The 23,626-nt window shown below is 48.0% G+C and overlaps 1 protein-coding gene across 2 annotated transcripts in view; it reads right to left on the bottom strand.

The window, feature by feature from the left end:
* Positions 1-23,626, bottom strand: part of sin3b (SIN3 transcription regulator family member B) — a 41,292-nt gene that overhangs the window by 4,511 nt on the left and 13,155 nt on the right. For both annotated transcript variants that reach the window (XM_078537227.1, XM_078537228.1), the window contains exons 6-16: positions 21,425-21,577; positions 20,176-20,304; positions 18,958-19,047; positions 13,477-13,595; positions 11,706-11,916; positions 8,522-8,638; positions 7,919-8,157; positions 7,009-7,192; positions 5,807-6,401; positions 5,325-5,494; positions 861-1,034 (exon numbers count right to left, since the gene is read on the bottom strand). In XM_078537227.1, the coding sequence (XP_078393353.1) occupies positions 861-1,034; positions 5,325-5,494; positions 5,807-6,401; positions 7,009-7,192; positions 7,919-8,157; positions 8,522-8,638; positions 11,706-11,916; positions 13,477-13,595; positions 18,958-19,047; positions 20,176-20,304; positions 21,425-21,577 (2,181 nt within the window). The remainder of the gene's footprint in view (positions 1-860; positions 1,035-5,324; positions 5,495-5,806; positions 6,402-7,008; positions 7,193-7,918; positions 8,158-8,521; positions 8,639-11,705; positions 11,917-13,476; positions 13,596-18,957; positions 19,048-20,175; positions 20,305-21,424; positions 21,578-23,626) is intronic.

Raw genomic sequence — 23,626 nt, 5'->3', positions numbered from 1 at the left:
AACAACCCATCTCCGAGAGCACAAACCACCAAGATCTCATTCACAAAACAGAATCTCGAGAAACTTCACTGCTGGCGATGGGGGGAAAAAATGCGAATATCCTAAGCAGACTGAACATGGCAACACAGCTCACCAGGAGCAGACCACCTATATCGGCACAGCTCACTAGGAGCAAACCGCCTGTATCAGCACAGCTCACCGGGAGCAGACCGCTTGTACCGGCACAGTTCACTGAGAGCAGACCACCTGTATCGGCACAGTTCACTGGGAGCAGAATGCCTGTATCAGCGCAGCTCACCGGGAGCAGACCGCCTGTACCGGCACAGTTCACTGGGAACAGAACGCCTGTATCAGCGCAGCTCACTGGGAACAGAACGCCTGTATCAGCACAGCTCACTGGGAGCAGACCGCTTGTATCGGCACAGTTCACTGGGAGCAGACCGCCTGTATCAGCGCAGCTCACCGGGAGCAGACCGCTTGTACTGGCACAGTTCACTGAGAGCAGACCGCCTGTATCAGCGCAGCTCACCGGGAGCAGACCGCCTGTATCAGCGCAGCCCACCAGGAGCAGACCGCCTGTATCAGCGCAGCTCACCAGGAGCAGACCGCCTGTATCAGCGCAGCTCACCAGGAGCAGACCGCCTGTATCAGCGCAGCTCACCAGGAGCAGACCGCCTGTATCAGCGCAGCTCACCAGGAGCAGACCGCCTGTATCAGCGCAGCTCACCAGGAGCAGACCGCCTGTATCAGCGCAGCTCACCAGGAGCAGACCGCCTGTATCAGCGCAGCTCACCGGGAGCAGACCGCCCGTATCAGTGCAGCTCAGTGGGAAAGATCACAGATTTAGTGAGCAGTCTTACCTTGAAGCAATTTTCATCTGGCATGATGCGCTCAGCCTTCAGCTGGTAGGCTGCTTCTAGGGTTGCTCTAACACACTGGGAGGGCAAACTCCCTCCAGCTGCTCCTCGCTTCCTCTCACTCAGGTAAACCTCGGTCGCCTGCACACACACATCATCACTTACCAGATGCTGCAGCTGTGGGAGACAAGAAACCAAGATTCAAGTGTTAGCTGTGGCTCAGTGGATTCAAGTCCCACTCCAGGACTTGAACAGAGTTAAAGCAGGCACTCCGTTGCAGTGTACCGAGGCAATGTTACACAACCAGAGGTGTCATTAATTACAATTATGAGGTCTGTGAGATGGTTATGTTTTGAAACTCTGTCTTTAATCTGAAATAAAGTGGAGGGGGTCATGTGACCTGTAACAAAATTTGCTTGACAACAGGTCTGGGGCGGTTAAAGGCCAACGGAGGCCCAAATTGTGTAACTGATAGGGGAGGCGTATGCGTGGTGGTATTGTGGCTGGACCAGTAATCCAGAGACCCAGGGTAATGCTCTGGGTACCAGGGTTCGAATCCCACCACGGCAGAAACCACTGTTGATTAAACCATTGTCGATTGTTGTAGGGTAGGAAATCTGCCGTCCTTACCTGGTCTGGCCTACTCTTAAATGCCCTCTGGCTAAATGGCCTAGCAAGCCACTCAGTTGTTTCAAAGCACTACAAAGTCACAAAAAAAGAAATGAAACCAGACAGACCGCCCGGCATCGACCTAGACACCAAAATGACAATGGCAATCGCAGCCCTGTTGACCCTGCAAAGTCCTCCTTACTAACATCTGGGGGCTAGTGCCAAAATGGGGAGAACTGTCTAACAGACTCATCAAGCAACAGCCTGACATAGTCATCCTCACGCAATCTATGCTTACAGATAATGTCCCATACGCAACCATCACCCATTCCTGGGTATGTCCTCAACTCAATCGACTCCAGGGACCCCATGAAGTCTCGTGGCATCAGGTCAAACATGGGCAAGGAAGCCTCCTGCTGATTACCACGTACCGCCCTCCCTCAGCTGATGAATCGGTGCTCCTCCATGTTGAACACCACTTGGAGGAAGCACTGAGGGTGGTAAGGACGCAAAATGTTCTCTGGGTGGGGGACTTCAATGTCCATCACAAAGAGTGGCTCAGTAGCACCACCACTGACCGAGCTGGCCAAGTCCTAAAGGACATAGCTGCTAGACTGGGAAGAGTGGAGGGCATGCCAAGAGCACCACCACCTGGAGTTCCCCTCCAAATCACTCACCATCCTGACATGGAAATATATCACTGTTCCTTCACTGTTGCTGGATCAAAATCCTGGAACTCCCTTCCTAACAGCACTGTGAGTGTACCAACACCACATGGACTGCAGCGGTTCAAGAAGGCAGCTCAACTCCACCTTCTGAAGGGCAACTAGGGATGGGCAATAAATGCTGGCCAGGCCAGCGAAGCCCACATCTCATAACTAAAAATGAGGTGTCAACCTGGTGAAGCTATAACACAGGACTACTTGTGTGCCAAACAGCATAAGCAGCAAGTGATAGACAAGCAATCCCACAACCAACGAATCAGATCTAAGCTCTGCAGTCCTGCCACATCTAGTTGTAAATGGTGGTGGACAATTAAACAACTCACTGGAGGAGGAGGCTCCACAAATATCCCCATCCTCAATGATGGGGGAGTCCAGTGCATCAGTGCAAAAGATAAGCCTAAAGCATTTGCTACAATCTTCAGCCACAAGTGTCGAGTGGATGATCCACCTCGCCCTCCTCCAGAGGTCCCCAGCATCACAGATGCCAGCCTTCAGGTAGTTCAATTCACTCCACGTGATATGAAGAAATGCTGAAGGCACTGGATAGTGTAAAGGCTATGGGCCTGACAATATTCCGGCAATAGGACTGAAGACTTGTGCTCCAGAACTTGCTGTGCCCCTAGCCAAGCTGTGCCAGTGCAGCTACAACACTGGAATCTACCCAGGACTCTGGTAAATTGCCCAGGTATGTCCTGTACACAAAAAGGACAAATCCAACCCAGCCAGTTACCGCCCCATCAGTCTACTCTCCATCATCAGTGAAGTAATGGAAGGGGTCATCAACAGTACTATCAAGCGGCACTTGCTTAGCAATAACCTGCTCACTGACACCCAGTTTGGGTTCCACCAGGGCCACTCAGCTCCTGACCTCATTACAGCCTTGGTTCAAACAGGGACAAAAGAGCAGAACTCCTGAAGTGAGGTGAGAGTGACTGCTCTTGACATCAAGGCCACATTTGACCGAGTTGTACTGTGATTCAGTGGTGGGGGGAGTGAATGTTTGTGGATGTGGTGCCAATCAAGTGGACTGCTTTGTTCTGGATGGTGTCAAGCTTCCTGAGTGTTGTGGGAGCTGCACTCATCCAGTCAAATGGGGAGTATTCCATCACACTCCTGACTTGTGCCTTGTAGGTAGTGGACAGGCTTTGGGGAGTCAGGAGGTGAATTATTCATTGCAGGATTCCTGGTCTCTGACCTGCTCTTGTGGCCACAGTATTCATATGGCTTGTCCAGTTCAGTTTCTGGTCAGGGTGTTGCTAGTGGGGAGTTCAGTGATGGTAAAGCCATTGAATGTCAAGGGGCCATGGTTAGATTCTCTCTTGTTGGAGATGGTCATTGCCTGGCACTTGTGTGGCTTAAATGTTACTTGACACTTGTCAGCCCAAGCCTGGATATTGCATCAAGGAGCCCTAACCAAACTGGAGTCAATGGGAATCAGAAGGAAAACTCTCCACTGGTTGGAGTCATACCTAGCACAAAGGAAAATGGTTGTGCTTGTTGGAGGTCAGTCATCTCAGTTCCAGGACATCACTGCAGGAGTTCCTCAGGGTAGTGTCCTAGGCCCAACCATCTTCAGCTGCTTCAACAATGACCTTCCTTTCATCATAACATCAGAAGTGGGGATGTTCACAGATGATTGCACAATGTTCAGCACCATTCACGACTCCTTAGATACTGAAGCAGTTCATGTCCATATGCAGCAAGACCTGGACAATATCCAGGCTTGGGCTGACAAGTGGCAAGTAACATTCGTGCCACACAAGTGCCAGAAAATGGCCAACTCCAACAAGAGAAAATCTAACCATGATGTTCAATAGCTTTACCATCACTGAATCCCCCACTATCAACATCCTGGGGGTTACCACTGACAGAAACTGAACTGGACAAGCCATGTAAATACTGTGGCTACAAGAGCAGGTCAGAGGCCAGGAATCCTGCGACGAATAATTCACCTCCTGACTCAAAACCTGTCCACCATCTTCAAGGCACAAGTCAGGAGTGTGATGGAATACTCTCCACTTGCCTGGATGAGTGCAGCTCCCACAACACTCAGGAAGCTTGACACCATCCAGAACAAAGCAGCCCGCTTGATTGGCACCACATCCACAAACATTCACTCCCTCCACCACCGACGCACAGTAGCAGCAGTGTGTACCATCTACAAAATGCGCTGCAGGAATTCACCAAGGCTCCTTAGACAGCACCTCCCAACCCACGACTATTACCATCTAGAAGGACAAGGGCAGCAGACAGATGGGAACACCACCACCTGGAAGTTCCCCTCCAAATCACTCACCATCCTGACATGGAAATATATCACTGTTCCTTCACTGTTGCTGGATCAAAATCCTGGAACTCCCTTCCTAACAGCACTGTGAGTGTACCAACACCACATGGACTGCAGCGGTTCAAGAAGGCAGCTCAACTCCACCTTCTGAAGGGCAACTAGGGATGGGCAATAAATGCTGGCCTGGCCAGCGAAGCTCACATCTCATGAGTGAATGAAAAAAAAACTGGGACGATGGCATGTGCATTCACAGCTATAGACAATGGTAGCCGTCGCAGCATTCACAATAGGTAGACTCAGAGTCTCCCAAAGTCCCAGAAAGATGTTGAATGAATCAGGTTGTAAGCAGTTGTGCTGTAAACTGTCCAGCTACTTCTAAGATGAAAGAGACTCAAAGTCAAGAATATCTAAATCAGCATTTCTACCAAAGATCATCTGTTTCACGTTGCCATGGGGAGAGTGCAGAGGAAGCCAAGTTTGAGATCAGGTTACAGGCTTTCCTACAAAACGATGAATATCACAGATAGATCGCAGTTTTGTGTGGTCAGCAAAGAGAAGAGGCTGCTTGGCTTTGTGAGCTACCACAGCCAGATGCAGGAGGGAGACGGTCTCTAGTCGAAGAGACCCACCCCACAGCTTGAGGCACAGTGCAGCAACAGACTTAGTTCATGATGTTCTGGACCTGTGACTCAACATCAGTGCAATAACCTTCATCTCACCTATACCCCCTCTCCACACTGAGAGAGCTGAAACCAGATTGCATCCCAAATCTCCTACCTAGCCCCATCCCCTCAATGAGAAAGCACTAGCACTCACCTGCTAGTAGATCCTCAGAGTGGCACTCACCTGCCTTACGATGTTCTGAATCAGCTTATCAACTGTGAAGCCAATGTAGGCATGGATGGTGAACATTTCACGCAATGTATCTTCATACTGTGTAGGCTCAATGTTTCCATCCAGCAGATTCCTTACCATGTCTAGGAAGGCTGGGTAATACTCCTCCAACTCAATCTCGCCTAAAGATCCAAACATAGAAATATTTCAAAATATCAACCACCTCAACGTTTAGACATACATGAGATTGAAAATAAGAGGGCTGAAGCTTTGATCCTCAGTCTGTGCCAAGTTATCTGAGCTCAGCCAGATGGGGCGAGGTTCAGCTACAATGCTTCCGACAAATAGCCTGACCACATTCCCTGTGTTGGCTCACACATGATCTAACTGAATGGCAGGACCGTTTTGAGGGGCTGAATGGCCTCCTCCTGCCAGCACTGTTGGGAGAGAAAGGGGGAAAACAGAGAACAAATTGTTGGGAAACGGAATCGTACTTTGCTGTTTGAGCCTGAGCTCCACGGCAGGATCACTCGCTTTCTCTTTCCTCCCATCCTGCAATTGTTTCTCCTTCTCCTTCTCCATTTGATATTCCAGCAGTTGTTTCTCAGCCTGTCTATAAATTCGCAGCAGCCGGTAGCACAAAATCTGATGTAATCTCAGGAAAAAGTACCAATTGTTATTTACAAAGAAGAGATTGTAGACATCATCCAGGTTTTTCTGATATTCTGCCACTTGGTCACGCAGGTCCAGCCGCTCCTCAGCTAGGCTACTCTCTGGAGATGCTGCTCCTTTCTGTCCCGTGTCTGCGTTGCTACTCTGACTATGCCTCGGAACACTCTCCATCTCATCGTCTGTTGAATCCTCCGACTCGCTCAGCTCACCACGCTGGGTAAAGAACAAGTCTGGCACAAAGTGGTAGATGATGCGCTTGATGTGGTCCTTGTCCTCCTTCTGAATGGTTGGCTGTCGCTTCACATGATAAATGATGAGAGATGCAGCATCTTCCATGATCTGTTTATCCTCGTAGACGAACATCAGGTGGGGCCCATTGACACCTGGGCAGCCCTCCTCAGAGTTCTGCTCTTGGCGCTAAATCAACAGGAGAGAAAGGGTTAACTTCCCAGATCTTTACATTTGTACCAGGCAGAAAAATACCGACGGTTGTAGTCTCAGGACTGACCAACTAACCCTAAAGTGGGTCTAGTACCTGGCTGGCTGATTACCCTAACCAGGCCTGACTGACAGGAGAACTTATCCTAACTTGGTTATAGCTATGGAAGTCATTCCTCCAGTGGAAGGCAAACTGGAAATCGGAAATAAAAGGAGGATGTGGCCTCCCATCTTTCAGATCCTGTTACTGTTGTCGAACTCTCCCTTGCCTCTCAGACCCACCCCCCGCACAGAACATTCTTCCTGAATCAAACTTTAAAGCAGTGACAAATTAAAGATACTTCAACTAAATTATGAGAAATCATACAAGTTCCTTCAGGTGTCTGCACTGTTTCCAGGGGGTGCCAATCTTTCAATGTGGGCTGTGGCTGGGACTTTGTCCCTTGTTAATGAGACTCACCGCCACAAAATTAAACAAAGGTCTGTGCTGAGAAATTCTTTTACATGCCTCCACATGCTCTGTTTACAATACCTGTCATTTAGCTGGCAAGCTGTGGGGTTTATCATTGGAGAAATGTCAGGTTACCTCATCATAAACGCTCTCGATCTCATTCAGCAGACTCTTGGAGCGGAGCGCCTTGGTGTCATTCTGCTTGAAGTTGACACCCTGGTGGTCCAGTGATTTCAGGTAGGATTTCTCGTACTGTTCCCGCCAGATCTTGTTGAACCCTTGCTGTGCCTCCCGCCACTCCTCTTCCTTGGCTTTCAATCTGCGACAGTCCAAATTTAATAAAACTTCCAAATCTGTAACTTGGTTACAAACCTTTACACTGAGGGCTGGGCTTTGAGGAATAAGACTCGCAAAGAACAGTTAATTCTCAACAGTGCAAGACTTTTGCTCATTGTTTAGACTGAATCACCAGCAAAAAGGGGCTAAACACCAAACACCCCCGAAACACCCCACCACTGCCCCTCCATCCCACTTAAAACAGGAATGTAGTTGCTGAAATCTTTGAACATATTTCAAACTGTGCCACTCAAATGTTCCAATTGACCCTAAATAGGGCTCCTTGAGGAATAACTAGCTTCATCCACCTCAATCGCAGAGGTGTGCTGGTGTGGAGCACATCACCTGCTGTTAACTGCTAACCTGATGTTAGTACTTCTACTGATACTGTAACATGGAGGGCACTACAATTGCTGCCAAATAAGTGATCAGATTGAGGGGATTTCCAGCTGGGGTGATATGGATTTAAGAGATACACTTTTGTTGTGTCATATTGGAATGCAGTCCAAAATAGAGAGAGTTGGTTATCACCAAGGCAATTTAAATCGGTACGGCCAGGGAGCTGACAGATAGTTCAGAGTGAACCAGCACAGGCACGATGGGCCAAATGGACTCATTGTGTTCTGTAACATTCTGCAATTCTAATGTGTCCTGAAGGTTTGTTTGGTGACAGAGCCCCAATGAGGAGTCTCATTATATTAAACTTCACCTTTTCAGCACCACAGGTACAGCTGTTGCTGGATTTTTCTTAAGCCCATCGATTATTTCTGGCGCTTTATCTCCATAAATACGATAGATGGCTCTGCGGTGGATGACTTCCGATGTTCCTCCCAGACAATTATCGAGACGATATTTATCCTGATCCTCCGGAGACATCCGAGTTAGTTTTTTCTGGACGCTCTCAAGCACACGGATTGTGGCAAGGTTGGTTTCCAATACAACATCAAGCTTTATGTAAAGAAACAACCCAAAAGTGGAAATTCAATGGTTAACTGAAGCAGAGCATCACTGCCAATGTACCCCTCTCCAAACTCAATTCCAGATTAACTGTGACAATGACACCTCCATCAAATGCAAACCAATCCCTAGGGCAATAAGGGCACCTACCTTTCCCCAAATTAAATCCCAAGACAACCACTGCAACCTTCCCTAATCCTAAAACAATCCCGCTGCCTACAACCCAACCCCTCCCCTAACCCAACATCAGGTACCAATGCTAATTCTGGTGAAAGGTCAAGTCTGAAACAATAAAAGTTTTCACAGCTACTGTGACTGACTTATTGCAGTGTGTTTTGCAAAGGCAGCTCATTACCTCAAACCTCTCATCCTCACAGCGATGAAGCTGCTCTTCATACGGAGTTTTCTTCGAGCTGACAAAGGTGGAATCTTCTGACCAAGAGGGGAATGAGACCCAAGTATCATTAAGAACCTAAAAAGAGAGGGTGAAACACGAGCACATCGATCAGAGGCAGAATCAATGAAGGTTGACAGGTGCCTGGTGATTTTGGTGGGTTCAAGGATGATGGAAAAAATGGTGGAAGAAGTGAATCAAATTAGAAACAAAGGGGAACCCTTCAAGCAACAAGACTTGCAGCATTCACACCCCAAACCTGTTTGAACTGGAGAGCAGGACATGCACTGCAGTGCACCAAGGTAGGCTGGGGTGTGGGGGAGGTATGGCACATAGACCATGAGCAATGGAATTTGAGATGTGCACCAGGGCAAGTGTTGTTCCACATCCACAAACTTCACTGCTACAAACACAGGAATTCAGCTTTTAACAACATGGCTTCTGCCTGGACTGTTTCAAACACCAGTCAGAATGGCGATTTAGAGAGAAATAGAACTCTGGAGATTCTTTAATTGAGAGCACTTGTTAATTAAATTTAAACATGTAGTTTCTGGGTATTAGGAACTTAAGCATTACAGAAAGGTGAAAAAAATTGGATTTCACTGTGATCTGTGTAAGATTTCTTTGTTCCTTTTGGAAAAAACGCTCAGCTCTCGAGGAAACAAGGTAAAGATGAGAATGTCCTTTAGGGAAGGAAATCCGCTGTCTTTACCTGGTATGGCCTACGTGTGACTCAGGCATGTGACTCTTGAATACCCTCTGAAATGGCCTAGCAAGCCACTCAGTTGTATCAAAGCACTACAAAGTCTCAAAAAAGGAATGAAACTGGACAGACCACCCGGCATTGACTCAGGTACCGGAAATGACAACAGCAAACTTAGCCCTGTTGACCTTGCAAAGTCCTCCTTACTAACATGTGGGGGCTAGTGCCAGAATGGGGAGAGCTGTCTCGCAGAGTAGACAAGCAACAGCCTGACATAGCCGTCCTCATGGAATCATATCTTACAGATAATGTCCCAGACACCACCATCACCATCCCTGGGTATGTTCTGTCCCACCAGCAGGACAGACCCAGCAGAGGTGATGCTATAGTGGTATACAGTCAGGAGGGAGTTGCCCTGGGAGTCCTCAACATCGACTCTGGACCCCATGAAGTCTCATGGCATCAGGTCAAACGTGGGCAAGGAAACCTCCTGCTGATTACCACGTACCACCCTCCCTCACCTGATGAATCAGTTCTCCTCCATGTTGAACATCACTTGGAGCAAGCACTGAGGGTGGCAAGGGCGCAGAATGTACTCTGGGTGGGGCTCTTCAATGTCCATCACCAAGAGTGGCTCAATAGCATCACTACTGACCAAACTGGCTGAATCCTAAATGACACAGCTGTTAGACTGGGTCTGCGGCAGGTGGTGAGGGAACAAGCAAGAAGGAAAAACATACTTGAGCTCATCCTCACCAACCTGCCTGCCGCAGGTGCATCTGTCCATGACAATACCGGTAGGAGTGACCACCACACAGTCCTTGTGGAGACGAATTCTCGCCTTCACATTGAGGATACCCTCCATTGTGTTGTGTGGCACTACCACCGTGCTAAATGGCATAGATTTCAAACAGATCTAGCAACTCAAGTTTGGGCATCCATGAGGCACTGTGGGCCATCAGCAGCAGCAGCAATGTACTCAAACACAATCTGTAACCTCATGGCCTGGCATATCCCTCACTCTACCATTACAACCAAGCCAGAGGATCAACCCTGGTTCAATGAAGAGTGCAGGAGGGCATGCCAGGAGCAGCACCAGGCATACCTAAAAATGAGGTGTCAACCTGGTGAAGCTATAATACAAGGCTACCTGCGTGCCAAACAGCATAAGCAGCAAGTGATAGACAGAGCAAAGCGATCCCACAACCAACGGATCAGATCTAAGCTCTCCTACCACATCCAGTTATGATTGGTGGTGGACAATTAAACAACTCACTGGAGGCGGCTCCACAAATATCCCCATCCTCAGTAATGGGGGAGCCCAGCACATCAGTGCAAAAGGTAAGGCTGAAGCATTTGCTACAATCTTCACTGATGATTGCACAATGTTCAGCACCAGTCACGACTCCTCAGATACTGAAGCAGTCATGTCCAAATGCAGCATGACCTGAACAATACCCAGGCTTGGGCTGACAAGTAACATTCGGCCCACACAAGTGCCATGCAATGACCATCTCCAACAAGAGAGAATCCAACCATCGCCCCATGACGTTCAATGGCATTACCATCACTGAATCCCCCACTGTCAACATCCTGGGGATTACCATTGACCAGAAACTGAACTGGACTAGCCATATAAATACTGTGGCTACAAGAGTAGGTCAGAGGCTAGGAATCCTGTGGTGAGTAACTCACCTTCCGACTCTCCAATGCCTGACCACCATCTACAAGGCACAAGTCAGGAGCGTGATGGATTACTCCCCACTTGACTGGATGAATGCAGCTCCCACAACATTCAAGAAGCTTGACACCATCCAAGACAAAGCAGCCCACTTGATTGGCACCACATCCACAAACACTCACTGCCTCCACCACCGACGCACAGTAGTAGCAGTGTGTATCATCTACAAGATGCACTGCAGCAACTCACCAAGGCTCCTAGGCAATACCTTCCAAACCCACAACCACTACCATCTAGAAGGACAAGGGCAGCAGACACATGGCAACACCACCACCTGGAAGTTCCCCTCCAAGCCACTCACCATCCTCCCTTGGAAATATATCGCCGTTCCTTCACTGTCGCTGGGTCAAAATCCTGGAACTCCCTCCCTAACAGCACTGTAGGTGTACCTACACCACATGGACTGCAGCGGTTCAAGAAGGCAATTCACCACCACCTTCTCAAGGGCAACTTGGGATGGGCAATAAATGTTTGCCTAACCAGTGAAGCCCACATCCCATGAATGAATTAAAAAAAAGAAAACACAAGAGAGAAGAGTCAGATCATCTTCCCGCCAGGAGAAGGGAGTTTGGAACAAGCTCCTGTAAATGACCTCACATACATCTGTTATACACTCTTTATTTTAAAGTGCCTCTAGTTTCAGTAAATGAGTAAAACAATCAAATGCTTGATTTTCACAGAGTCTGAGGAATTGTTCATACCTCCTTGCAGACTGCAGTCCGCCCACTGCACTTGGGTTGCTGGTAGGTTTTGGGTAAAGCTCTGTAACTGGAGCCCAGCCGCTTACATGAGGCATAGTCAATCTCCCGGGCAATTCCATCCACAGGCCGGTCTCTTTGTAAAGGCTGTGTGAGTGAGAGTTCCCTCTGGCCCAAGAACAACTTGAAACGTGCAAAAAGCTCAGGGAACTTCCTGTTTGATTAAGTGCCAGAGAGAGGGAAAGAGGGAGAGGGCAACAGAGCAAGCGAGGGACCAAATGAGGGAGTGAACATTTAGGTGGATGAGGGAAGGGAGCGGGGGGGGCGTGGCGAGGAGGGAGCGGGGGGAGGTGGGGGGAGCGGAGAGGGCGTGGCGAGGGGGAGCAGAGGGGGCGCGGCGAGCGGAGGGGGCGCGGCGAGGGGTGAGCGGAGGGGGCGCGGTGAGGGGCGAGTGAGGGGGCGCGGAGGGGGGAGCGAGGGGCGAGTGAGGGGGAGCGGAGGGGGGAGCGAGGGGCGAGTGAGGGGGAGCGAAGGGGGTGCAAGGGGGAGCGAAGGGGGGCGCGGAGGGGGGAGCGAAGGGGCGCGGGGGGGGAACGAAGGGGCGCGGAGGGGGGAACGAAGGGGCGCGGAGGGGGGAACGAAGGGGCGCGGAGGGGGGAACGAAGGGGCGCGACGGGGGAGCGAGGGGGCGCGGAGGGGGAGCGAGGGGGCGCGGAGGGGGAGCGAGGGGCACGGAGGGTGGAGCGAGGGGGAGCGAGGGGCGCAGAGGGGGAGCGAGGGGGCGCGGAGGGGGAGCGAGGGGGCGCGGAGGGGGGAGCGAGGGGGCGCGGAGGGGGAGCGAGGGGGCGCGGAGGGGGGAGAGAGGGGGCGCGGAGGGGGGAGCGAGGGGGCACGGAGGGGGGAGTGAGGGGGCGCAGAGGGGGAGCGAGGGGGCGCGGAGGGGGGAGCGAGGGGGCACGGAGGGGGGAGCGAGGGGGAGTGAGGGGCGCAGAGGGGGAGCGAGGGGGCGCGGAGGGGGGAGTGAGGGGGCGCGGAGGGGGAGCGAGGGGGCGCGGAGGGGGGAGAGAGGGGGCGCGGAGGGGGGAGCGAGGGGGCGCGGAGGGGGAGCGAGGGGGCGCGGAGGGGGGAGCGAGGGGGCGCGGAGGGGGGAGAGAGGGGGCGCGGAGGGGGGAGCGAGGGGGCGCGGAGGGGGGAGCGAGGGGGCGCGGAGGGGGGAGCGAGGGGGCGCGGAGGGGGCGCGAGGGGGGAGCGAGGGGGCGCGGAGGGGGAGTGAGGGGATGGAGGTGTGTCAGGGAGGGAGAGGGATGCATGAAAGAATGAAAAAGTTGAGGAAAAAAATGAAGCATGCATTAGTCACCTTCAGTAGAGGGAAACATCCTTTGGTTTTCACAGCACAGAGTAGCTGGTAACAAATCCAATCTTTCCCTCCCACGTACTAAGATATTCACATGTACTGCAACCAAAATGTATAACACATTCGATAACAGTGTAGATCAACCCCGATCACCAGCACTGTTACTGTACTAACCTCACACAGGCGTAAAAAGGAATTTAAATTCCTGTCTCCCACAGCTGTTGTTAAACAACTGAAATAAATGTCAAATCACACTCATCATGAACCTGACTCCATTCATGGTGTTGCATACTCAGATTGAAGTGAGACATCTGTGTGTTCTGCAAGTTTCTGAGTGAAACTATGAATGAAGCTATTGATGGATACTGTTGGACATTCCAGCCTTTAGTCAGAGTGAGTGAACAAGCTGAACTGACTTACCCCAGGAATGGAGTGACCAACTGGAGAAGCTCTGAGCCAGAAACCACCTCCTGGTTGAACAGGGCGATGCAGCGCAAGAAATTCTCGTACACTTCCTGGCTCTTCAGAATCCTGCGTACCTGAGAAAAGAAACAATCCAGCAGGATCACTCAGAGAGTCCGATACTCCTCACTCAACAGCACTGAAGAAAGGGCATTCCTGCGCCCAGCTAAAACAGTGACTGGGTGAAGATATTTTACACAGTGATGAGCAAACACACTGTGCAACGTCCCAGTAACCAGCTCAGTGCCCGTCTATGTACGAGTGATTCACTGATCAGTGATCGGCAGCACTCATGACAGAAACACTGCCCCCCCTACACACTGCAGAAACAAACTAGACATTAAAAGATCACTGGAACGATAAAACATCAGAGCACAGAGAGTCTCTGTGACCCTCTCAAAGAGTTTTTCAATTAATCCCGCTCTCCCTTGCTCTCTGCCCTTAGCCCTCTAAATTCTCCTTTGAAAGTTCCTGCTGAATTTGCATGTTGCACTATGCTGATAGCACTGATATCCCATCGCTGCCAACCCTGCTATAACATGGTGTGCGGTGATCCCAATAATGAGATCTTGAGGTTTGTATATTTAAACATGAACTGTTTATTGTTAACCCTGAAGTATTTACGGGTCCCAGGTTACTGTCATGCATGGAGCTTTTGTCTCCATGCAGGCTGGATCCAGTGTGTTCTCTCTAGGCTGTTCTCTCAGTCTATTGCCATTTGACTCTATACATCATACTACGGGCAGTGCTATTCTCCGGTCTCACATTAACCCTTGCTCTGCCAAGCACCTTTACATTACAATGGCATGCAGGCACACACAGCATCATACAACATCCCCTTTTCTTCTCTGCAGAAAACTTTCCTCCCTTCCAATGGAGTATAACTATTTGTAATACCATCTTTACTTGCTATCCCTGCTTCCCCATCTCAAGTCTCTGACTTTATAAATTCAAGACAGTCTTGAGAGTTCTTCCATATTGCAGTCCTTCACGTTTAGAGGAATGGTAGTGGTACTCTGTTTCTGGTACTTGGCTGTCTTCACTTGATTTACTTTTTGCGCTCCCTTGAGTTGTGTTTCTCTTTATTAACAACCCATCTGCTTTTTTCGGACACTGTGGGTTTGTACCATTCCTTCCAAAGGGAATGTGCACTCTGCTCCTAGAGTAGACTCGAATTTTCTTTTTCCATGATGTCTGCCATGTTCTTGCTGAACGTATACACTTTGCAAATGGAACCTTCATTTCCACTTGTTTCACAATTTCAGCCAATATTTGTTTGCTGTTTTATTTTCAAACAGTTTTGTAAGCTTATGAATCTTTTCATTCAGCTCAATGGTTCTCATACATTTGCGACATCCAGTGCTTTTCCTTCTTCTAGTTCCTTGCATTTCAGTGTCAGATTTACATTTTACGATGTTATTTCTGTCTTTTCTTTCTCTGTCTGCAACAGAACTTTGTCCTTGTCCTTCATTTTGGTTTCACTGTTGGCCAGGTCTGTATCCAGCGAAGTCTGAGCTTGTTTCAGTTCTGTAATTGTGCTACTCATGGCTTCATTATCCTCTCAGTTTGGAAACTTCAACAGCTTTTCCTTTCAATGCCTCATCTTTTCCATTCAACTGCTTCTTCAGCTCTTCAGTCTATTTCTTGTAGCTTTCACCTTCCTCCTGGCATATAGAACTTTGCTGAGTCTTCTCTGCCAACTGATTCATCAGTTCAGAGTGATTATAAATTCATTTTCCTTCTTTTCGTAATTTTCCAGAGGAATAAACTTTGTCCCAAGGAATTCTTCTAGCATGTGAAGGTCTGTCAACAGGTTTTCCTTTTCTTTGCGAAGCTCATTTGCTTCATCTTGAACTTTCCTGTAATTCAGCATAGTCTCGAGTTCCCTCTGCTATGCTTCTATTCTACTGTTTAAGACAGTCTTCATTTCTTCATGGTTACACATTCCTTTTGCATTCGATCTTGAAGGACAAGCAACTCTTTTCTCAATTGTTCATTTTCTTGTTAACCTCTTGCCAACTAACTGAGCTTCAGTGCATCAGTTTATTGCTACTGATAGTTCTGGTGCTGCTTTTTCTGAAGTAATAGTCAAGGTCCTCTGTAGCTCATGTTTTTCCATAGCTACATATTGATTCTTCAAGGAGTCTTTCAGGGTGGCAACTTCTTTGCGTGCCTTTTCTGGCTGCTGTTTTGCCTGGTTGTACATCTGATTGAGTTTTCCCAACTCCTGCTTTGATTTCCAAACAGTGGAATTGAGGATTGTTATTTCCTCCTGATACCTTTGTGTCGTCTCTAAAAATTGTTTCCTCAGATCTCAAACAGCTTGGTTCATTGAAGACTTCAGTTTATCGTGCGTTTTCAAAGGTATATAATCAGCTTGAATTTTGCATTTCAAAGCTTCCAGTTCAGCTCTGACGCAAACATTATCCTGTAGAACCGCTTCATGTACTTTTTGCATGTTTTTCTTCTTTTGAGTTACCTCAGAAAGCTTTCCTATATTCATAGTCATCTGCTCACTCTGCACTGCCATCGGTCTCCCTCTTTCTGGTGTCTTTTGGATCCCTCTGGTGTTTTCTGTCAGGCCGCCCGCCCGCAGGGGCCCTGCGGAACCCACTCTCGGTGGCCTTTCGTTGCCCTCTCTCCGGGTTTTTGGCTGCCCTCCCTCGGGGGTCTTTTGCTGCCCTCTCTCTGGGGTCTCTTGTTGCCCTTGGCACAGTTACCCTCTCTCTGGGGTCTCTTCCAATTTTCTGTCCGTTTTCTTTTCTTGTAGCTACAGCTTTAATTTGTCTTGTTCCTTTAAGGCTGAGTGCAGCAACCATTTTTTTTAACTCAGGCTGTAGTTGCTAGGATGCAGTTGACTTCCCTCTAAAGTCTTTTTTTTGAGCCTTGTGGCTGGGGAGCTTTTGGCTCAATTTAAAAAAAACTGCTTTGCAGGTGTCGTATTTTGCAACAAATATACCAAGCCAGGTACAGTGTATTCCAGCTTTTTGTACTGTACTGGGCTGGAAGAACAGCAATACTTTTTATTTTATATACAGGAAAAGGGTTGCCTTTCTCTTAAACACTGCAGGCTTTTTCCTTTTTTATTTACTGTGCCCTGCGAGTTTCTCTATTTAAACTTTTGACTCCACCAGTTGATTTTTACAATTTTTTTTAAACCTTGGTGTTTTACTTGCAGCTCTCTTTCCGCTACTCTTTGGATGCTGAGCACTTGGGGCCACTACCTATTCTAAAATGTAAGTACGGCTACTTTTTAGTATTTTTGCTCACCATCTCATGAACTGTGTCACTCAGGTTCTTGTAATTTTCTGCAATGGACTTCCACTGGCGCTGGTGGATTCCTCACTTCCAAGTCTGTAGTGTAGTTTTCTTCTTAGGTGCATGTCACTCTGATTAGGCTTCAATTGCTTTTAGTGTTTCATGCCTTGGAATGCAGTTCTGGGTTCATGCTTTTAGCTGCCACTTTTCATATCACTGCAGATCACCATGTCAGATTATGGTACTCTGTCTGATGTGATACCTTGTAGGAGCGGCCACCGCTGCCAACCATGTTTTAATATGGTGCGTGATAGTGTCCCAACAATAAGATCTTGAGATTTACATATTTAAATATGTAAAAACGTTTATTGTTAACCCTTAACTATTTACAGATCCCAGGTTACTGTCATGCATTAAGCGGGTTCCAGAGTGCTCTCTCTAGACCAGGTTTGTCCAACATGCGGCCTGTGAAGGCCCTCTATGTGACGCCCGAAGCCAGTTTTCAAAATTCAGGTCAAATGGGCAAGTTTCAATGCAAGGTTCTGCATGGAGCAGCTCCTCCAATCAGAGACTGCTTCGCTCCTGCGTTGAGGGAGATGGAAAGCGGGAAATGAGGCAAATGAGGGAAAGAAACAGTCTCCGATTGGAGGAGCAGCGGACACCAGCGTTGGTGAACATGCTGAGGGCTGCTGGGCCCCGGGGGAGCCGAGGCTGGTCGGGGCCGGGGCCCAGGGGTGGGGGGCCAAGGTGCATCAGAATTGGAGAGGGTGGTGGGGGGGTGATGTTGCATCGGGCCCAGGGAGGGAACTGTGCTGTGCTGCGTCTGTGCATAAGGTGGGGAGTGTGAGAGACTGAGTGCATGTGTGGGGCTGGCAGTGCAAGAGACTGTAGATGGGGTAGGTGGGGTGTGGAGAGAGAATGGGAGACTGACCAAATGTGAGGGCGGTGAGGACGGGGGTGCGAGAGACTGTGTGTGTGGGGGGGTTGGGAGGAGGATTGCCAGAGACTGAGTGTGTGGGCTGTCAGGGAGTGCAAGTCTGCCTTGCGTCCAGTTTCAAGTTTCTCACTCACTCTCGCCACCACACACCAACACACACACCCGCTCACAGTGGGTGAGGGTGTGTGTGTGTGAGCCCCAAGGCCAGGAGTGAGCTGTACACACACACACACTGACCCTCTCACACTCTGGTCATTTTTATTAATTACTTTTTTTTAATTTAACAATTTACTGCTATGATATTTTTGTACTTTTGCTCAGCAATTGTTTCTTTCCTTAAAGCCCAAAATTTTTTTTGAAATTCCATTTAATGTGTAGGGGCAGGGGTGGAGTGCAAGAGACCAAGTGTGTGGCTGTGCCAAACCTTATCTTTCCGAAATTTGCTCATCAGCCCCTTGAGAGAGAAAAGTATGCAAATGTGCCCCCGCCAAGCGAAAAGGTTGAAGAAGCCTGCTCAAGACTGTTCTCTCAGTCCATTACCAAATGACTCTATACATCATACTGTGGGTGGTGCTATTCTCCAGTCCCACATTAACCCTTGCTCCGCCAAGCACCTTTAATTACAATGGCATGCAGGCGCACTCAGCATCATACAACAATGCATACACCTCCCTTTCAGGCAGTGCATTCCAGCTCAGAACAACTTGCTGCACAAAAAAAAATTCTCCCCACCTCCCTTTCTGGTACTTTTGTTAATTACCTCTAATCTGTTACCAACTGTCCTGCCAGTGGAAACAGTTTCTCCATGTATACTCTATCAAAGCTATGAACATCTGTAATAAATCCCCTTTTAACTTCCTCTGCTCGAAGGAGAACAATCCTGGCTTCTCCAGAATCACCACATATCTGAAGTCCCTCATCCCTGGGAATATTCTCATAAATCTCCCCTGCACCCTATCCAAGGCCTTGACATCTTTTCTAAGTGTGGTGCCCACAGGTGGACACATTACTCCAGCTGGGGCCTAAACAATGATCTACAAAGGTTTAGCATAACTTCCTTACTTTTGTACTATATTCTACAATTAATGAAGCCTAACTGGATCAATATCTCCTGCCTCCTTCGAAGATTTGTGCACATATACACCCCCCACCGTCTCTCTCTTGCTACACAAATTTATTGTACAAATTTAGGATGATGTTTGAGGATAAAGTAGCCAATACTCCCGTGCCATCAGCTAACTCACTCTGTCGAAGAAGCTGAATTCTCGCAGGGTGCCGTGCTTGCCTGCGGAGGCCAATGACCGGTCCTTCACACTTGACAACTTCAGCTTTTTCTGAAAAACATTTAAATAAAGACAGACAGAGCTGTGGTTAAAAGATAAGCACAGCAGTCAGTGAGGGCTGCAACACCAAAGCGATTATTGCCATGTGTTCAAGCATTCACACTGGCTGATCAATCAGAGAGCGATCAAAATCTGGAAGAGCCTTATGGACCTGATATGTGAAAAGTTACAATCAGCCTCTGGAGCACCTCACTCAGTAAGCGGGGTAAATTAAATAAAGCTACCTAAACAATTCAGTATAATTATTTGGTAACACACTTACTGAACCAATTTCATGAAGGAGGCAGGTTACCCCACCCTTAGGTAGTTAAAAACCTGGACATACTTATCTTCCATTCAAACAAATCTTTATCTAACCCCATGCTGTAGCTGCCCTGGGAGAGTTTGATGGGGACAGTGTAGAGGGAGCTTTACTCTGTATCTAACCCCATGCTGTACCTGTCCTGGGAGTGTTTGATGGGGACAGTGTAGAGGGAGCTTTACTCTGTATCTAACCCCGTGCTGTACCTGCCCTGCGAGTGTTTGGTGGGGACAGTGTAGAGGGAGATTTACTCTGTATCTAACCCCGTGCTGTACCTGCCCTGCGAGTGTTTGGTGGGGACAGTGTAGAGGGAGATTTACTCTGTATCTAACCCCGTGCTGTACCTGCCCTGGGAGTGTTTGATGGGGATAGTGTAGAGGGAGATTTCCTCTGTATCCAACCCTGTGCTGTACCTGTCCTGGGAGTGTTTGATGGGGATGGTGTAGAGGGAGCTTTACTCTGTATCTAACCCTGTGCTGTACCTGTCCTGGGAGTGTTTGATGGGGATAGTGTAGAGGGAGCTTTACTCTGTTATCTAACCCTGTGCTGTACCTGTCCTGGGAGTGTTTGATGGGGACAGTGTAGAGGGAGCTTTACTCTGTATCTAACCCTGCGCTGTACATGTCCTCAGAGTATTTGATCTGATGCTGCAACTAACAGCCCTCAGCTTGATAAGCACAAAATTTAAACAAATTACAGGTGAGTTCTGGACTCCTCTAACTGTGTCATCACTATGCAAACAACAAGCTGGGCATCTGTCACATGGTTGACGAAAATACTTTTTCAATGCATGCAGCAGTTAGAGTGTGCGCATTTACCTTGAGAGGAGGCGGCACCTGGGGCAGGAGCGCTGGCCTCAAACGTTTCTTGCTTTGACTGTGTTTCGATCCCTCGTCCTCATCGACCGTTTTACTCTCGTCCTTTTCAGATGCTGCATTTCCAGTGAACTGAAAATCAAATGGGAAACTTTAATCCTCAGTAATGTATACAGACTGCGACTCTGTAATAGAGGCTAGATATATAACAAACAAATCACTCTCTTCCCTGTGAACTCCACTCTTTCAATGCAGTCATTCACAGCCTGACTCTTTTTGGGGGGATTGCATCAGTCTTTACATTCATTCATGGGATGCGAGCATCACTGGCAAGGCCGGCATTTAATGCCTGTCCCTATGTGTCCCTGAGAAGCTGACAGTGAGGTGCCTTTTTGGATACAACTGAGCAGCTTGCGAGGCCATTTCAGAGAACAGTTAAGAGTCAACCACATTACTGTCGATCCGGAGTAAGGACGGTAGATTTTCTTCCCTAAAGGACATTAATGAACCAGATGGATTTTTACAATAATCCATTAGTTTCATGATTACCATTAGTAATAAGTTTTTATTCCAGATTTATTTAAGTAATTGAATTTAAATTCCCCAGTTGCCAGGTGGATTTGAACTCTGGGCCTCTGGATTATTAATCCAGTAATGAGACCACTATGTTACCCTACCTGTAATCTCTATCTTTGAATATGCAGATGGGGCCTGGGTTTAATTATTTCATTTGCAGGATGCATTGACAACAATGCAGCACTCCCATGGTCCTGCGCTGGATGCTCAGCCTGGGTTATGTGCTCAAACATCTGGAGCAGGATTCCTGCTGTCAACCTTTAGACCAGAAGCTGCAGAGACAGCAGCCGAGCCAGACCAACAAGATGATTTGCTATATAAACATTCTGACTTGCTTTGTATGATTATTTTAAATCTCTATCAACAAGATGGAGAAGTCCACAGGAATAAACTGTGGGGCAGTCAGGCATAACAAGCAGGAAATCTCCTGCCTCATCAAAAAAACTCACCTCCACTGAACTGCACCACAAATTGACAGCTAACACGCTGCATCATCGTGACAGTTCGGAGAAAAGGACCTCAATTTCAAATAACAGCTTCTCATGAGTACAATAAATTTAGGTATGGTTGCCAATTCTTCACTTAATATTCAATTCCTGGAGCCTCCAGGGCAATCCTGGAGGGTTGGTAACTCCACCATTTCTGTCTAATTCACCAGCACCAGTTTGTTACATACCAAAGATCGCTTGGCGTCTGGGAGAAACTGGCCAAACTCAGTCAGCAAATCCTCCTGGCCTCTGAATAGGTTGGCAACTTTCGCAAAGACTTCATCCTCGGTCATGCTGCAGTAAGGCTTCCCCTTGGTATCCTTCACTATCAGCTGCTCCTTCTAACAAGACAGAAGACACAGCATGAGGGAACTGGTTACCTGCAAAGTAAATCTCCACTGATACTAGAAGCACATCCTTCTCCATTCTGAGACATTCCATTCTCTGCACCATCAGAGCTTTCTGCATTCCACAGAATAGACAACACAAACAGGCCATTCAGTCCAACTAGTCCATGGTGTTTATGCTCCACATGAATCTCCTCCCACCCTCATCTCCATTTAATCACATCAACAGATCCTCAATATCCTTTCTCCTTCATGTGTCTATCCAGCTTCACCTTGTATGTATCCACATATCCACATTATTGATACGATTCAGCTCAACAACTCCCTATGGGAGCGAGTTCCACACTCTCACCACTTTGAGTAAAGGAGTTTCTCCTGAATTCCCTATTGGATTTATTAGTGTCTTTCTTATATTTTTGATCCCTAGTTCTGGATTCCACCATAATCTTCACTGTGTCTATCCAATCAAACCTTTTCATAATTTTAAAGACCTCAATCAGGTTGCCCTTCAGTCTTCCCTTTGCTCGGAGAAGAGTGTGCAGCCTGGTCCAATCTGAGCCCCACAGGGGGCTTCATTAAGTAGGCTAATGTTCCCTGAAGCTCGGTTCAGTCATCCTATACTCACTGCGTTTAACTATTTAAACCGGGGTGGCCAAGTGAAGGCAGAGATCAAACACACAGCAATTACCACCAAAGATGCTGGGAGTTGATGTCTAGTTCAAGTGCTCACCTCAGCCCCTGCGTCTGAGCTAGGATCACAACCAGATTCCAGAGTCTTCACAGCTTTGTAGACCATTCAATAAAAACTCAAAATTGAAGAATAAGCTCGCCCACAGAAAAGTTGGCAGCTTTATTAAAACAAATACCAGTGGAAATTTTGAACACATCACTTAGTGACATTTAAAACTGCATGAAATCTTACTTCAGTGGCAATGTTATGCCAGGTTTTCGGTTAACAAATGTTCGAGAAATACAAGATTGTGATTACTTTTCCTTTGGAGAATATGAGGCAAAAAATTGTTTTTTTTTTCAGACGTGCAATATCTAGGTTTACAGATGCTAAACAGGCTTTCTTGCAACATATGCTCAGATTGAAAAACAGTGAGTAGAGCAGAGCAGAGCATTGAACAGGAATCTGTCCAGAAAAACATGCACCAGAACTCAGACTCTCATGACACCAAGTTGATTCCAAACGCCATTTGTAGCAACAGCCCTTTGAGTGGGTGGGAAAGGGGAAGTTGGCGGGATGGGGGGGTGGGTGGTGGTGATTAGAGGGGGGCAGAGGGCAGAGGGGAGGGGGGCGGAGGAGGGGAGATGGGAGATGGGGAGTGGGGGTGGGTTGAGGGGAGAGGGAGGGGGTGGTGGGGAGCAGAGGAAGAAAGGGGGAATTAGAAGAGTCGGATGGGGGAAGGTAAGATAAACAGGAAAAGCTCATAACTATATGACCTAACACAGTTACAATAGCAAGGACAGCACTCCCTGTAGTTCTGCTCTTGTCAGCAATGTCTAAATGTCTCTGGAAGTGCTCCAGGGTACAAGCTCATTTGCCTCCTCAAATAAACTTAAACTCATCCAAAATTCTGCTGCGGTATTCTAAGTCCTATTCGCCCATCATCGTTGTGCTTGCTGACCTATATTGACTCTCGATTCAGCAACATTCCAACTTTTAAATTACCATCTCTTATTTGAATTATACAAACATACGAATTAGGAGGAGGAGGCCACTCGGCCCCTCGAGCCTGCACCACCATTTAATAAGGTCATGGCTGATCTGATTGTAACCTCAACTTCACATTCCCACCTACCTCGATAACCTTTCACCCCTTGCTTATCAAGAATCTATCCACCTCTGCCTTAAAAATATTCAAAGACTCTGCTTCCACTGCCTTTTGAGGAAGAGAGTTCCAAAGACTCTCTACCCTGAGATAAGAAAAAATTTGCATCTCCATCCTAAATGGGCGACCCCTTATTTTTAAACAGTGACCCCTAATCCTAGATTTTCCCACAAGAGGAAACATCCTCTCCACATCCACCCTGTCAAGA

This window comes from Cetorhinus maximus, unplaced genomic scaffold, assembly GCF_964194155.1.
Source record: "Cetorhinus maximus unplaced genomic scaffold, sCetMax3.hap1.1 HAP1_SCAFFOLD_2070, whole genome shotgun sequence".
In the NCBI taxonomy this organism is placed as follows: Eukaryota; Metazoa; Chordata; class Chondrichthyes; order Lamniformes; family Cetorhinidae; genus Cetorhinus; species Cetorhinus maximus.
Note: the sequence above shows the minus strand (reverse complement) of the source record. Positions and strands in the feature narration are given on the sequence as shown.